At 41.9% G+C, this 14,779-nt stretch overlaps 1 protein-coding gene across 2 annotated transcripts; it reads left to right on the forward strand.

Moving 5' to 3' along the window:
* The first annotated feature begins 412 nt into the window (after window positions 1-412).
* On the forward strand, window positions 413-13,559 carry LOC113533165 (ETS domain-containing transcription factor ERF-like). 2 transcript variants are annotated; one of them, XM_053227740.1, is made up of 5 exons: window positions 413-2,080; window positions 6,603-6,834; window positions 6,942-7,056; window positions 7,140-7,218; window positions 11,439-13,559. In XM_053227740.1, exons 1-5 carry the CDS (start codon window positions 2,023-2,025, stop codon window positions 11,498-11,500), a joined length of 546 nt encoding a protein of 181 aa, XP_053083715.1. In that variant the 5' UTR covers window positions 413-2,022; the 3' UTR covers window positions 11,501-13,559. The 2 variants fall into 2 exon arrangements, with proteins under 2 accessions (XP_053083715.1, XP_053083714.1); XM_053227739.1 differs by lacking the exon at window positions 11,439-13,559 and adding an exon at window positions 7,402-8,082.
* Window positions 13,560-14,779: the final 1,220 nt, after the last annotated feature.

Genomic DNA, 14,779 nt, shown 5'->3' on the forward strand with positions numbered 1-14,779 from the left:
CAACTTTTTTGTGTGTGTGTGTACTTACTATGAGATATGATAATATATTCCTCTTCTTTCTGATCTAGCGGAAAACGCAGAAACAAACTTTGCAGGAATTAATTTTTACACTGTTACTTGCCAACCCACATGCTATCAACAGTATTGCTAGAACAGTGAACAATGAATGTCGCTTTTCTTCTATTCAGAATCTGCTCTCTGTTACAGTTCTGTACATGTATGTGTGTATGGATAAATACACTTAATATGTGATACAATTTTTTTTTTAGGACTGCATATTAATCTGGGTAACACAGGGTGAATATTTGTATTATGAAATAGTCTAGGCAATATATATATATATATATATATATATATATATATATATATATATATATATATATATATATATATATATATCACAAGTGTGATATTGAAGGGAGAATACATTTGGAGCAACCAAATTTAAAAAGATGTGCTTTGTGCATCATTAAGATTCTGTGGGGAACTTCTTGTATATGTATCTTTAACAAACATTTTTAAATGATTCTTTACAGCACAAAAAAGCATTCCACTATTGTTACAAAATCACTGAACCTTTTTTTAGTTCTATATAGAACCTTTTTTGTTGAGAGTATACTATATTGTTTGATTTTCCAAATGTGTATCCAAGTCTTTATATTTTTGCAGCAATCTTCCAATTACAATTGTTTACAAATAATAAAACGTGATGAAGCTATTACAATCTAATAATACAAAGTTAATGAAATATAAATTTAAATTATTCTCAGTTTCCTACATTCTTTCTGTAATCGATTACAAGAGGGGAGGAGTTTTGTGTGTGTGTGTGCGTGTGTGTGTGTGTGTCAGAGAGAGAGAGATGAGGGGTGACAGATGTCTTTTCTTCTGTCTCCCCATCACTTGTTTTATTCTTGTTGATGAGAACCAGTGAGCGCCACACAAAAGGTAATAACACTTTAGCATTCCACTTTATTAATTTTATAGCTAATTGCCAAATACCTCAAACTGCATTTTAATAATGAACAGTGTCCTTCATTTCCTTTGAAGTTATTATTATTATTATTATTATTATTATTATTATTATTATCTTTTTGCTTCCAGTAATAGTTTTTATTTGATATACTAGAAAATGTAAGAACATGGGAAATAATTTAAATATTACACATATTTTTTATTTTAGTTTAATATTTTTAATAATTTATTTATGTATTTTTTCCATTTCTAGCATACCAATAGGACTGGTGATTTCTTCACATGCAAAATTTTTACAATTTAATAAATATGGATTGTGAATATTTAGAAAAGAATAAAATCTGTTTCCAGTTGATTTGTTTCACAAATGACATAGGATTTTTTTTGTTTGTTTTGAGTTTTTGTTGTGTTTGTTTGTTTTCTTTAACCCAGCTTAACCAAACATTTAGGAACACTGAATACCTAGGGGGGGATTAAAGTGTGTGGGGGTCTGGAAGAGAGCAAGAAATTTTAAACATCTGTGGATTCCTGGGAAACATTGGAATCGGAAATGTCAGTGAAAAACTGAAATATTTTGCTGAATTTATGCTGTTAAAACAGGAGGACTGCAACTTTAATTTCACAATGTCTTTTTAATATGATATTTGTTCCCCTGTTATGTCATAAATTAATATAATTTATATAAATATGAAAACTTGGTTTGAATTAGCAGAATGTTTAACAGGTTATTGTTTATATCTAGGTAGGTTTTTAAAAACTGGAACAGGCTAAGCATCTAATTACTCATTCATAATATTTTTTAATAATGTATGATGAAATATATATCACTAATCTGTTACTACAATCAAGTACAATTTTATAAATACAAAAGTCTTAAAAGTGGATGACGAATAGAATGTCATTAGTGCATGCATGTTCATTTTAATAGTTCAACTCAGATGATTCCTAGAGTATACTTGAAGTAGACCTTATAGTAGACCTGTGAGATCTAAACAAAATATGTTTTAATCTATGGAGTATGCTATTAATATTTTTTTTATCATCTTGTAGATGCATTGTAGCTGCAGTTCAAATATGGGACCTCTCATTTCACCGTACTGGAGCCAAAGTAAGTGCTTGTCTGTGTGTGTTTATGTAACTGGTGCGTTGATGTGAATGCGAATTAGAACACAGCAGAGGTTTCTTCCTTTCTTTTTTTTTTCCACTTTAAAGAGCATATATAGTAGATCTTTATAGTAGATCTGCCAGAATATGTTGTAAAGCAGAAGCATGTGCGAATACAGGGCAGTGATAATTAAAGCAATGAACTAAAACAACCAATAAATAAGAATATAACATATATATTGTATAATAAAATATTGTTTTTATTTGGTCTATATTTACAGTGTGGTTATTTTTTAACTGTTAAACTATCTGCATTGTGTAGACTCTAGACTGCAGGTATTCATGAAGCAAAACTTAAACACACTGCAAATAACTTTGATTTTAGGTTACCGTTTTCAAACCGAAGTCATAGTTTTCGACAGTTTAGTGTTTCTGCTGCTCTGATGGGCCAGAAGAAGTAAATAAGGAATTAATTATTAGCTCATGTTTCATGACAGGATGCTGCTAACATTAAATGTGGTGTAGTGGTTGTAGAAGAAGTAACAATATTAGTAATAACAATTTATTATCAACAACAAGCCACAAACACAGCACAGATAAGCAGTAACAGCACTAATCCAAAAAATATGTGAAGCATACAGTACATCACAGATCTTGAAACATAAAGCACAATGCCAGTATCACCCAAAACACTTGATACCCAAGCCATATGCAGTGGCTATAATAAGTGTACACACCTCTGTTAAAATTGCAGGTTTTTGTGATGTAAAAAATAAAACCAAGATTAATCATGTCAGATCTTTTTCCACTTTTAATATGATATCGCAATAAACAAAATTCAAGTGAAAAACAAGTAGAAACATTTCAGGAAAAAAAATGAAAAATTCTTTTACAAGCACCGTTTGCTTGTAATACAGCACCGTATTTTTTGGGTAAGAGCTCTTGGCAGCCTCCCTGTTAAATTTTCATCTTGTCCTTTTGTCAATTTTGGAGGCACATCCTGTTCTTTATGTCACTGTGGTGCCCCATTTTCTCCCCTTGTTGATGATGGCCTTCACAGTGTTCCATGGTACATCTAATGTTTTGGAAATTCCTTAGATCTAATGTTTTGGATCTTGCACAGGCCTTGTAAGCTCTTTGCAGACCAGTAGTCTGCAGTCAGATGAAACCAAGAAGTTGTCAAGAAAATCCTACAGAAACAAATGATCTATTATGGGGTTAAATGATTATTTGGGGTTAATCAGAATCACTTCATTGATGACAGCTGTATGATAATTACTTCGTTTGAATGTGATTGGTTCATTCTGAGCAGTCATGTGCCACATTATAAAAGGGTATGTACACTTATGCAACAAGGCTATTGTAAGTTTTTTTCCCCCCATTTTCTTTTTCTTTCTATGTTTCTATATGTTTTTCACTTGAATTTTGTTGCTTGCTATATCACATGAAAGGTGGAAAAAGATCTGACATGATTTATTTTGAGTTTATTTTTCACAACCTGCGATTTTAACAGGGTTGTTTTGACCTTTTACATCCACTGTACAGTGCTGTCCAGAATTATTGCCGCCCTTTATAAAAATGATAATTACAAAATGTGTAAACAACAAAAGAAACTATTTTTTTTGTTAAACTGGATAGTCATTTTTTTTTTCTTCCCCAAATATTGACCCATCCAGTTTCAGTTGGCCTGTGCCCACTATAGCCCAAGATTCCTGTTCTTGACTGACAGGAATGGAACCTGGTGGTCTTCTGCTGTTGTAGTCCTTTCACCTAAAGTTTCGAAGTAATGTGCTTTCTGAGATTATGTTAGTGTAGCCTTTCTGTCAGCTTGAACCAGTCTGGCTATTCTCCTGTGACCTCTCTCATTAACAAGATATTCCTTTCTGCAGAACTGCCGCTCACCGGGTGGTTTTTGTTTTTCGCAACGTTTAAACTCCCAGGAGATCAGCCATTTCTGAAATACTGCAACCGTCCCTTCTGGCACCTGAGATAACATTTTAACCCATTCTGGTGTGTGCATTGGACATTAACTGAAGCTTTTGACCTGTATCTTTCTGTATCACTATGTATAAATATGACACCATTTGCTTCATTTTATTCACTCCTGTTCATGGTTTAAGCAGACACTTCAAGGACTGGGGACTGGAGGAGTTCTTTATCAGTATCAGGGAACTCCAGCAAAATGTTACGCAATAGCTTTCCTTTCATGTAAACTGTCACCTGCTGAAAGGAATTATGCTGAGATAATTGTGATCACCTTTGCCTTAAAGCAATGGTATCATTTACATAGACCACAGAAACCTCAATCCCACAAAACGCCTTAAGCTGAGACAAGCTAAATGGGCCCTGTCCTTCTAAAAATCTTCAGCTTAACACTTCTTATCACCCAGATCCAAAAATGCCAAAGCTGATGCCCCTTTTGCCTTTAAGCAACAATACTCACCCTGAAACCATAGAAGACAATACTCCTGGAATCCTGTTTTCTTACTGGGATGTAGATCAGGAAATTGCCAATGCCCTGAAGAATCCCCCTACTCCTTCACAATAAAACCTATGTTCCTCCTAGTAACCATGCGCTTGGTCACAGCATTACTAGTCAACCAATCAACTTTGCTGTACCAAAAGAGCTGTAAGGAGCTGGTTTTGCTCCATGCTTTCTGAAATAAATCAATCTTGAGCATTGGCCTGCACTCCTTTTTAATTCTCAGACTCTCCCATGTTCATCTGTATAAACAATAGTACGCAAGTATAAACACCAGGGGACCATGCAGCCATCATACCGCTCAGGAAGGAGACGAATTTTGTCTCCTAGAGATGAACGTAGTTTGGTGCGAAAAGTTCAAATCAATCCCAGAACAACAGCAAAGGACCTTGTGAAGATGCTGGAGGAAATAGCTGGACAAGTATCTATATCCACAGTAAAATGAGTCCTATATTGACATAACCTGCTCAGCAAGCAAGAAGCCACTGCTCCAAAACTGCCATAAAAAAGCCAGACTACAGTTTGCATGTGCACATGGGGACAAAGATCTTACTTTTTGGAGAAATTAAACTGTTTGGCCATAATGACCATTATTATGTTTGGAGGAAAAAGGGGGAGGCTTGTAAGCCAAAGAACACCATCCCAACCATGAAGCGTAGGGGTGGCAGCATCATGTTGTAGGGGTGCTTTGCTGCAGGAGGGACTGGTGCACTTCACAGAATAGATGGCATCATGAGGAAGGAAAATTATGTGGATATATTGAAGCAACATCTCAAGACATCAGCCAGGATGTCAAGAGTCTTCCAAATGGACAATGACCTCAAGCATATGTCCAAAGTTGTGGCAAAATGGCATAATGACAACAAAGTCAAGGTATTGGAGTGGCCATCACAAAGCCCTGACCTCAATCCAATAGAAAATTTGTGGGCAGAACTGAAAAAGCATGTCTGAGCAAGGAGGCCTACAAACCTGACACAGTTAAACCAGTTCTGTCTGGAGGAATGGGCCAAAATTCCAGCAACTTATTGTAAGAAGCTTGTGGAAGGCTACCCAAAACGTTTGACCCAAGTTAAACAATTTAAAGGCAATGCTACCAAATACTAACCATGTGTATGTAAACGTCTGACCCACTGGAAATGTGATGAAAGAAATAAAAGCAGAAATAAATCTTTCTCTCTATTGTTATTCTGACTTTTCACATTCTTAAAATAAAGTAGTGATCCTATGTGACCTAAGACCAGGAATTGTGAAACACTGAGTTTAAATGAATTTGGCTAATGTGTATGTAAACTTCTGACTTCAACTGTATGAAGAACCTACTGTCCATTAAACACTGACACTTTACCCTATGCAAAACCCACCCGTGTAGCGCCCATTGATTCTCAGTGAGACCATGCGTCCAGGCAGGACCCAAAATGACATTAAGATCCTGTTGTCCAATGAATGATAACCTTTAATCCGTTACTGCTTTACTTGAATCTGTCATAGGATCCCATTGGTCATACATCTGTTGGCTTATATTGACATTTTCACATAGGCCATACTGTCCATCAAAAACAGTTTGCATTAGATGAAAGAACAGTGCGATATTGCGATGAAATATTTGATATTTTGATTCACAAAAGGTCAAAAATAAATGACAGGTCAAGATTTAGCCATCCATATAATCTTATTAGCTGTTAACAATTGCCTTGAAATGAATCTTTTTTTTACTTTTTGTACACACGGTTGCTGCTGGAGTGTCCCACTAATCAGGACTAAGCTTTATTGTCATTGAGTTGATTCCAAGCTCTTGCGGTTGGTGGAGAACAACTGCAATGCCTACCTCTGAAAATTGCAGCCACTTTGCTGATAGCAACAGTCATCATGGTACACCAGTAGTGCAGATGCAAAACAAAAAAAATTCTGACCAGCATGCATTGTACCAAGGCAAATGTCAATCTATCTGACAGGGCCTGCATTATACTGAACACACCTAATCCCTCTGTTATTAAAATTCACTGTATCTCTTTATTTACTATTTATTCACTGTATCTCTTTCCAGCAGTGCTGTTTCCTGATTGGGCATATAAACCAGCCTGGTCTCCAGGTTCTCGGCAAGTCCAGCTGTGGCATTTCCTGTTGGAGTTGTTAGGGCGGGGTGAGGGCGGAGTTATCACATGGAGTGGTGAATGGGGAGAGTTTGTAATCCAAGACCCTGAGCGACTGGCTAAGCTGTGGGGAGAAAGGAAGGGAAAGCCGCATATGAACTATGACAAACTGAGCAGAGCACTGAGGTACACGCACACACACATTAAACCTGTATTAATTAATCAAAAACAATGGAAATCTAAGCACTGTATATTATTGATACATATATACATACTGTTTCTATTATTGACAGATATTACTACAATAAGCGGATTCTCCATAAGACCAAAGGAAAGCGATTCACGTATAAGTTTAACTTCAGTAAACTGATCTTGGTGAACTATCCCAATCTGCCCAGCTGCCAACAGGTATGTGTCATAACAAATATATTATACATATAGAATAATGAACCTAGCATGCAGCATAGAGTGTGTGTGTCTCTTTCTCATAGGTCTTTCAGTCTGGAAACTCTCTCCCATTTTCTCATTTTTCTTCTGAGGGATCACTTTACAGCCCACCTGTGGACAGAGGTATTGAAAACCACTTCCCTGATCCTTTATATAGAGTATCATGCAACAAGATGCCTAGTGTTGTGTGTATGTTTTTGTCCTATTTATTTATATCAATTTTGTTTAAAAAAAGTCTTATCTTCAAACAAATAGCACAGCTATTACAAATTACTCACACTTATGTGCACATATATCTATCAACAGCTCAACCATCAGTCTCTCACCCTTTGCTGCTCCCCTACTGCTTCCCAAAGTCCCTCCCCTTTTCCCAGGCCAATCCAAACCATGGACAGTTTCCTCTCCTTTCTGCCCTGCCCTCTTCAGCAACGAACCTATCAGAGCTCATACGTCTGCTGCCATTCAACTCGTCCCTGCACCTTGGCCAAACTTTAACCAGCTGGCCTACAAAGGGTAGTGCAGAGTGGTGTTTAAACAGAACCACAGCACCAAGCCAGGTGGATGAAAGTGAAGGACAAGAGAAAAAGATGTAACTACAGAAAGATGGAGATGGAGGAGCGAATACTTAAAGCCCCAATCAGGAATCATTACAGCTTGCAGGCCAGTTGTTGTTCTTGCAACAGAGGTTTTCAAGCAATAGCAAACATCCCACTAAAGTGTACAATATGTCAACTTACTTATTAATTTATTTAATGATTAACTTACTTAAAATTTTCTGCAAGTACACCCAGAGACTTACCATGGTGCTGTTTCTAGTATTCTTGATTGAGTAGATGCTATTTGTTTCTTAATTAATTCATAGTTTGTGCATTAGTTGAAACAATTATTTTTAAGAGCAATGTATGTTTTGTGTGTGAATAGGATCTACATGAGCAGACAAATACATTTTCAATAATAAAAAACAAATGTGCTCCCAGCTAGAACAAACTATTATGCACAGGTGATTTTTGAAGGAAATCAAGAACCAGTCAGTGTTTGTCTGGCATCAGATAATTACATTTATCTTTATGTTTTATGGAAACAGGGCTGGGCTGGGCACATTATTATCTACAAGCGCAGATAGATTGATGCCTACCAATAATGCATGTAATTCACCAATCCACTGTGAGGGCAAAAAAGCTGTCTTAAGTGAAATTTTATATTTTATTTTATATCTGTGTCTTCCCCTGGTTCATAAGTTGCATAAATTGCTTTGCACCAAGTCCATATCCCACTGTGGTGCCATCATTTTGTGTAGAGGTTGACCTTTCAGGAAAGTTTTTACTAGTTTATGTGCTACAGGCACTGTTGGCATATACATTTTTAGAGTAGACCCAGAAAGTTTCGAGCCAATTAGAGAAAAAAAACTTTGCCTACACACAGCTGGCATGTAGATAGAGCATGCAGAATGTAGAATGTGGGCCATCCCCAAACTGTTCCACAAAAGTTTGAAAGCACATAATTGTCTAGAATTTCTATGCATGCTGTGGCATTAAGATTTCCCTTCACTGGAACTAAGTGGCCTAGCCCAAACCTGTTCCAGCATTACTATGCCCCTGTGCGAAAATTGAGGTCCCTAAAGACATGGTGTGCCAAGGTTGAAGAACAAGAATGGTGTGCGCAGAGCCCTGACCTCAACCCCACTGAACACCATTAGGATGAATTGGAATGCTGACTGCGCCCTAGGCCTTCTTGCCCAACATCAGTGCCCAACCTCACTAATGCTCTGGTGGCTGAATGGGCACAAATCCTTACAGTCATGCTCCAAAATCTAGAAGAAAGCCTTCTCAGAAGAATGGAGGCTGTTATAGCAGCAAAGTGGGGGGACCAACTCCAAATTAATGCCCATGATTTTGAAATGGGATGTTCACCAAGCACATATGGGTGTGATTGTTAGGTGTCTACATAATTTTGGCCATGTAGTGCATCTGATTCATCCACACAAAAGGCATTTTTTAAATATCTCTGACCACCTCATACGTGAGTCATTTAGGTGGTGATTGCATAATATTTGTAGCACTAATATGGCTGCACTGCTTTTTTTAGTAATAAGTAATAAGAATTTAATTGTACATCGATGCACATGACAGTTAAGTGACTTGACTCATAAGCTGTTACTTGACTGATAAGATGTCAAGAATAATGTCAAAAGCATGTTTACTGAATGATAGAAAAAGAGAAATGTGGAAAAACATCAAGGTGGTAAAAAGCTCATTCATGTACAGGAATTGCTTTTTCCTACTTTTTTTCTGCTCAGGGTGGTGGTTGGCTAAAGGTTCTAAAATAAAAAATGACAAACACAAGGATTCATATGTGTGGCCAGACAATAAGGTGGAAATACTGCTTAATGTTACACTTGGGACTTATCCAAAATCTCCACAATGCAGTTTGTATCACTAAAGTGGTGGATTTGGGAGCAGTACAGTGCATTTCATACTCAGGTGCCTTCACAAAAGAAATTGTTGGACCACAAAGGAACAGTGTGGTCAGTAGCCATGTCGTAGTACATTCGTAACACATGCAATCCCGCAACGGGCATGCGCAGGTTCACGCTGTGACGTCAGCATTTTCAAAAACATGCGTTTTTCCCGTCCAAATGAAAATACTGAAATGCATGATTCAAAAACAAGTACCACCACCAATGCCACTGCTGCAATGCAAGTACCAGTGCCACTACTGCAATGCATTTACTGATCTAGGTGCATAGTGGTACACACAAAAGTATATAAATGTGATATTCTGAATAACAATATATTTCTGTGTTAGAACTACACAGCTGAAGTTATATGCTGGGATAGACAAGAGAAGTTTTAAAATATTTTGCTTACCTTTACTTCTTTTTTGCTGTTATCTCTTTCTTGCTTGTTATTTTTCTAGTGTCATTCATGCCTTGCTCCACCTCCTTTCAACCTAGCAAAGTGAGAAAAAGCACTAGCAAAAACTGCCTTCTGAGCCACATGCAGTGTTGCCAGCTCTTGTCAGGGAAAAGTAATGCATGCTCAAACTGTCACTAGGAATCACCAGATGACATCATAGCCTAATTTGCATATTTGTTGATTCATCGGGATCATTTGCATATGAAATTACAAATTAGAATAAATAAATTATAAAAGATTTTCTGAAGTTGAAGAGAATAGTTTTCTGTTCTTTTATCAGAACAGAAAATAACTTTAAAATAACTTTTTTTCTTATAGAAATTTGTCATCTTTGGTCATACCACCACAAAATCTATTTACACATTTACAGAATTCTTTAATTTCTATCAAGAATGCAGACAAAATGAAGCAGTGGTAGTGAGGTACTCGGGGAATAGGTGCTTTTTATTACTTGTAAAAAAAAGTATTGCCTAGAATAGAGTTTAAAATGGTACAAAAAGTGCGTGAGTGGACAAACAATGGTGATCAGTGATTGGTCGTTGGGAACAGTGGTTTTCAGGCATTAGTCGATGGGGACATAGGACTCACAAAATACAACTCAGGTTGTCAAACACTGGTGGTCAAGTCAAGCAAACCTGCTCTTTCAGCTCGTATAAGGAGCAGCTGTGAAGTGAGCTTAAGAGCCGTATAGAGTGCAGGACATCTGCACAAAAAAGTCACTAGATTTGTTGCTAGGCTTTTTTTTGAAATAGAGTCACTAAAGGGGTCTAAAAAGATGCCAAATTTAGCGACAAAGTTGTTAAGTTGGCAACACTGTCCATCGTGTTAGGTGGCCAATTAGAAAACTATCACATAAAATAATCAGGCTATATATGTGTAATAATTATATTTGAGATGACTCACTCCACATTTAGGGGGCTGCAGGGACTGCCAAGCTTGTTGTCACAGGAGTGTTAGAGACTTTCTGAATGTAACAGACTTTCATAGATTTCTTTTCATTTACCCTTTCTGGTTTTATAAGCAAGTGATGACATGGCTTTTTTAAAAAAAAATGAAAAGTTGATGAAAACATGATGTTTAAAGCATTAACATATAAAGATTTTGGTGGGCCAGGATAACATTAATAACGACATAGCCTGTGTGATGGCAGGCCGGCAGCCCGTGCACAAAAGAAACCCAGCGCTCCTCACACAACTGCTGGCAGTGTGCTGAACGGACAGCGCCGGTTCAGCACCCCCATTGTTTTGGACAGCCTGAGTGCACGTGGCTGCGAGGTGGAGCGAGGAAATTCGACTCGACTGGCAGCCAATGAGTGTGGCGGCACGAATCTATCCTAATGTAGATGACAGAGGGATATAAAAGGAGCCAGCGGCCACCCTTTAGGCAGATTACACACCCGACTAATGTCTGTCTCTCTCTTTCCCCCAGAAGCAGACGTCAGTGAGGAAGAGGTGCCCCAGCGTCTGTACGCCGAACTCAGCCCTGCCTGAGAATGACCGCCATGCCCTCTCTGTCCCATCGCCACACCGCTGCTGCTAACAGCTCACCAAGCTCAGCTCCGGGATGACACCCACCTCACTCCACCTGCCGCCTTCATCTTCACCCCCACCTGCTTCCTACACCAATTCTTAAAATAAAGAGCACATTACCCAAACTCCTGCCTCCTGGTGTCTGCGTTCAGCCCTCCTGTGGTCCCGTGTTGTCACAGTGGTGGAGGATGCGGGCATGAACACAGACCCCAGTACCAAGATGGACCCCAGCAATTCCTTCATTGCTTTCCTAATGGGGGAGGCCCAGTTGGCTTACCATGCGCCTTCCCCTGATGAAGCCGCCCAGTATGACCTGGTCAAGAAGGAAATCCTCCTACGCTGTGGCTGCTCCCCAACCAGTGTGGCGGCTGAGCTCCACTGATGGAGTTATGACCCGAAAGCCACCCCTCACGGCTAGATGGACATGCTACTACCCATCGCCAAGAGATGGCTACAGCCGGCAGTCCTCTCTGCCACCGAGTTCATTAAGAGGGTGGCCATGGACCGGTTACTGAGGGTTATGCTGCCTGAGGAGAGGAAATGTGGGGTGTGGGGTGCCCACAGCCCCCAGGAAATGCTGGAGGCACTGGAGCAAGCGGTGGCCACCTTGGAGATCGGCAGGCGCAAACGACGAGTGTTTTCCTGGCCTCCGCCAGTGAAACGCCCAGACCAGCACTCCCATGGGGAGGGGAGACCCAGCCAAAATTGCTCCATGGGACTATCAGGGACGAGTCCATGCCTATGGGCATACCCTGCCGCACCTGGCCATGCGGACATAGCCCTGACTCGGCAGCTGTGCTGTCCCAAGGCGATCCCTCCCAGCCTTCCCACCATCCCTGTCGAGGTCAACGGCAGGCTAGTCTCAGCCCTCCTAGACTGAGGGAGCACTGTCGCCTTGGCCCGTCCTTCCCTTCTGTCCACTCACAAAGCCAATGGCTCCTTGACGGTCTCCTGTGTGCACGGGGACATCCGGGAGCTACTAGTGGCCCACGCAAGCAATGGCCGCTCCTCGTGGACCTTATCCTGGAGCTCCCCGTACCCTTGCTCCTGGGTTGAGACTGGCCAGGATCCTCTGCTGCCAGGGCCCCCAGATCACAGGAGAACCAGAGCGATGCAACTGCAGATTTGGCAGTCCTGCTTGGCCCAGGGCGAAGGAGACGCCGAGGCGACCTCAGCAGGTGAGACCTCTATCCCCACTAACCCTGTCATATCTGTGTTTTTACAGGTTGTCAGGGAAGGGAGCAGAAAGAGGATGCCAGACTAAAGAACTGCTGGTCACCTGGGCCAGGTGCAGGTCATCGAGGGAGTCCTTCAGATCCCCGAGCAGCAACTCCCAGCAGCCTACTTCCTGGTAGGTGGGGGCCTCCTGTACTACAAGACGGAGCGCTGCTGGTGGTCCCCCTCAGATGAACCCAGACCCTCATGTACCTGGCCCAATCACACCCACTGGGGGGACACTTGGGGGCCTGAAGCACCTGAGGACAACATTGAAGAGGATGCTCTGGAGGATGGTAGATGAGGTGTGGAGGAACTGGGACCTTCGCCTCCCCTACGTCCTCTTCACCATCTGAGAGACCCCCCCAGGCATCCACTGGGTTCACCCCCTTTGAGCTCCTCTTCGGACAGCGACCGCGAGGACTGCTGGACGTGGCCCAGCAGGCATGGGAAGAGCAGCCCTCCCCCTACTGCTCCCTCATCGATTATGTTCAGGAGATGCAAGAACGGATCGACTGGGTGATGCCCATTGTCCGGGAGCACATGGAGGCTGCCCAGCAAGAACAGAGGAGGACCTACAATTGTCCCACACAACCCCGAGAGTTCCAGCCCAGAAACCAGGTCCTCCTCCTCCTTCCCAATACCTCCTGTAAATTCCTGGCTTGCTGGTAAGGCCGTACACAGTCCTTGAGAAGGTGAGCCCAGTCAACTACCACCTGCAGCAGCCAGATGAGTGTGCAGACACCCAATTATATCATATAAACCTGCTGAAAAAGTGATCTGAACTGAAAAAGTGGACTGAACCTGCACCTGCTGTGTCCTGGGTCCACCGAGGAGAGGAACTCACGCCGGCCCAGAGCCAGGAATTGTCTCAGCTGTGGACCAGTTTGCCAATGTCTTCGCCTCCACCCCGGGCCTGACTCATCTGGCCATGACATTTAAAACCCCACCGGGAGTTGTGGTCCAAGAGCAGCCATACCGTGTCCCAGACGCCTGCCATGTGGCAATCGAGGAGGAGGTCAGCCGGATGCTTCATGACAGAATCATCAAGGAGTCCACCAGCCCCTGGTTCAGCCCCATCGTTGTGGTGCCCAATCCCGATGGAAGCCTCCAGCTGTGTAATGACTTCCGGTGGCTCAACCAGATGTCTGAGTTAAACAGCTACCCTCTTCCTAGGGTTGACGACCTGATGGAGCGGCTGGGGAGGGCCTGGTTCATCTCCATCTTCGTTCTGACTAAGGGGTACTGCCAGGTGTCCCTGAGCCAGGAGGCCAAACCAAAGATGGCGTTCTCCACCTCTGGCGGCCACTGGCAGTACTGGCTCCTCCCTTTCCGCCTACATGAAGTGCCGGCCACCTTCCAGAGGCTGATGGATATCGTCCTATGGCCCCACCGCCAGTACGCTGCCTCGTACATTGATGAGGTATTCATCCACTCCTCCACCTGGTCCAACCACGTCCACCATCTCAGGGAGGTCTTAAGTGAGCTTCGGAGATCTGGGCTGACCGCCAACCCCAAGAAATGCCACCTGGGACACACGGAGGCACAGTACCTGGGGTATCGCATCGGCAGGGGACCCCTGATGCTGCATGAGAAGAAAGTGGAGGCGGTCAGAGAGTACCCATGGCCCACCACCAAAAAACAGGTACATGCCTTCTTGGGTTGGCTGGAGAGAAGCTGAAACAGGCGCTGATATGCTCTCCCGTCCTGAGGAACCCAGACCTCAACCTCCCCTTTATGGTGCATACAGATGAGTCAGCAGAAATGGCAGCCCACGCACAAAAGAAACCCAGTGCCCCTCACACGACTGCCGGCAGGGTGCTGAACAGACAACGCCAGTTCAGCACCCCCATTGTTTTGGACAGCCTGAGTGTCTGTGAGGTGGAGTGAGGAAATTTGACTTGGCTAGCAGCCAATGAGTATGGTGGCTTGCATCTACCCTCCTGTAGACAACGGAGAGGTATAAAAGGAGCCAGCAGCCACTCTCCAGGCAGATTAGGTGAGGCTACACACCCGACTAATGTC

Source organism: Pangasianodon hypophthalmus, chromosome 21 (assembly GCF_027358585.1).
Source record: "Pangasianodon hypophthalmus isolate fPanHyp1 chromosome 21, fPanHyp1.pri, whole genome shotgun sequence".
NCBI classification, from domain to species: domain Eukaryota; kingdom Metazoa; phylum Chordata; class Actinopteri; order Siluriformes; family Pangasiidae; genus Pangasianodon; species Pangasianodon hypophthalmus.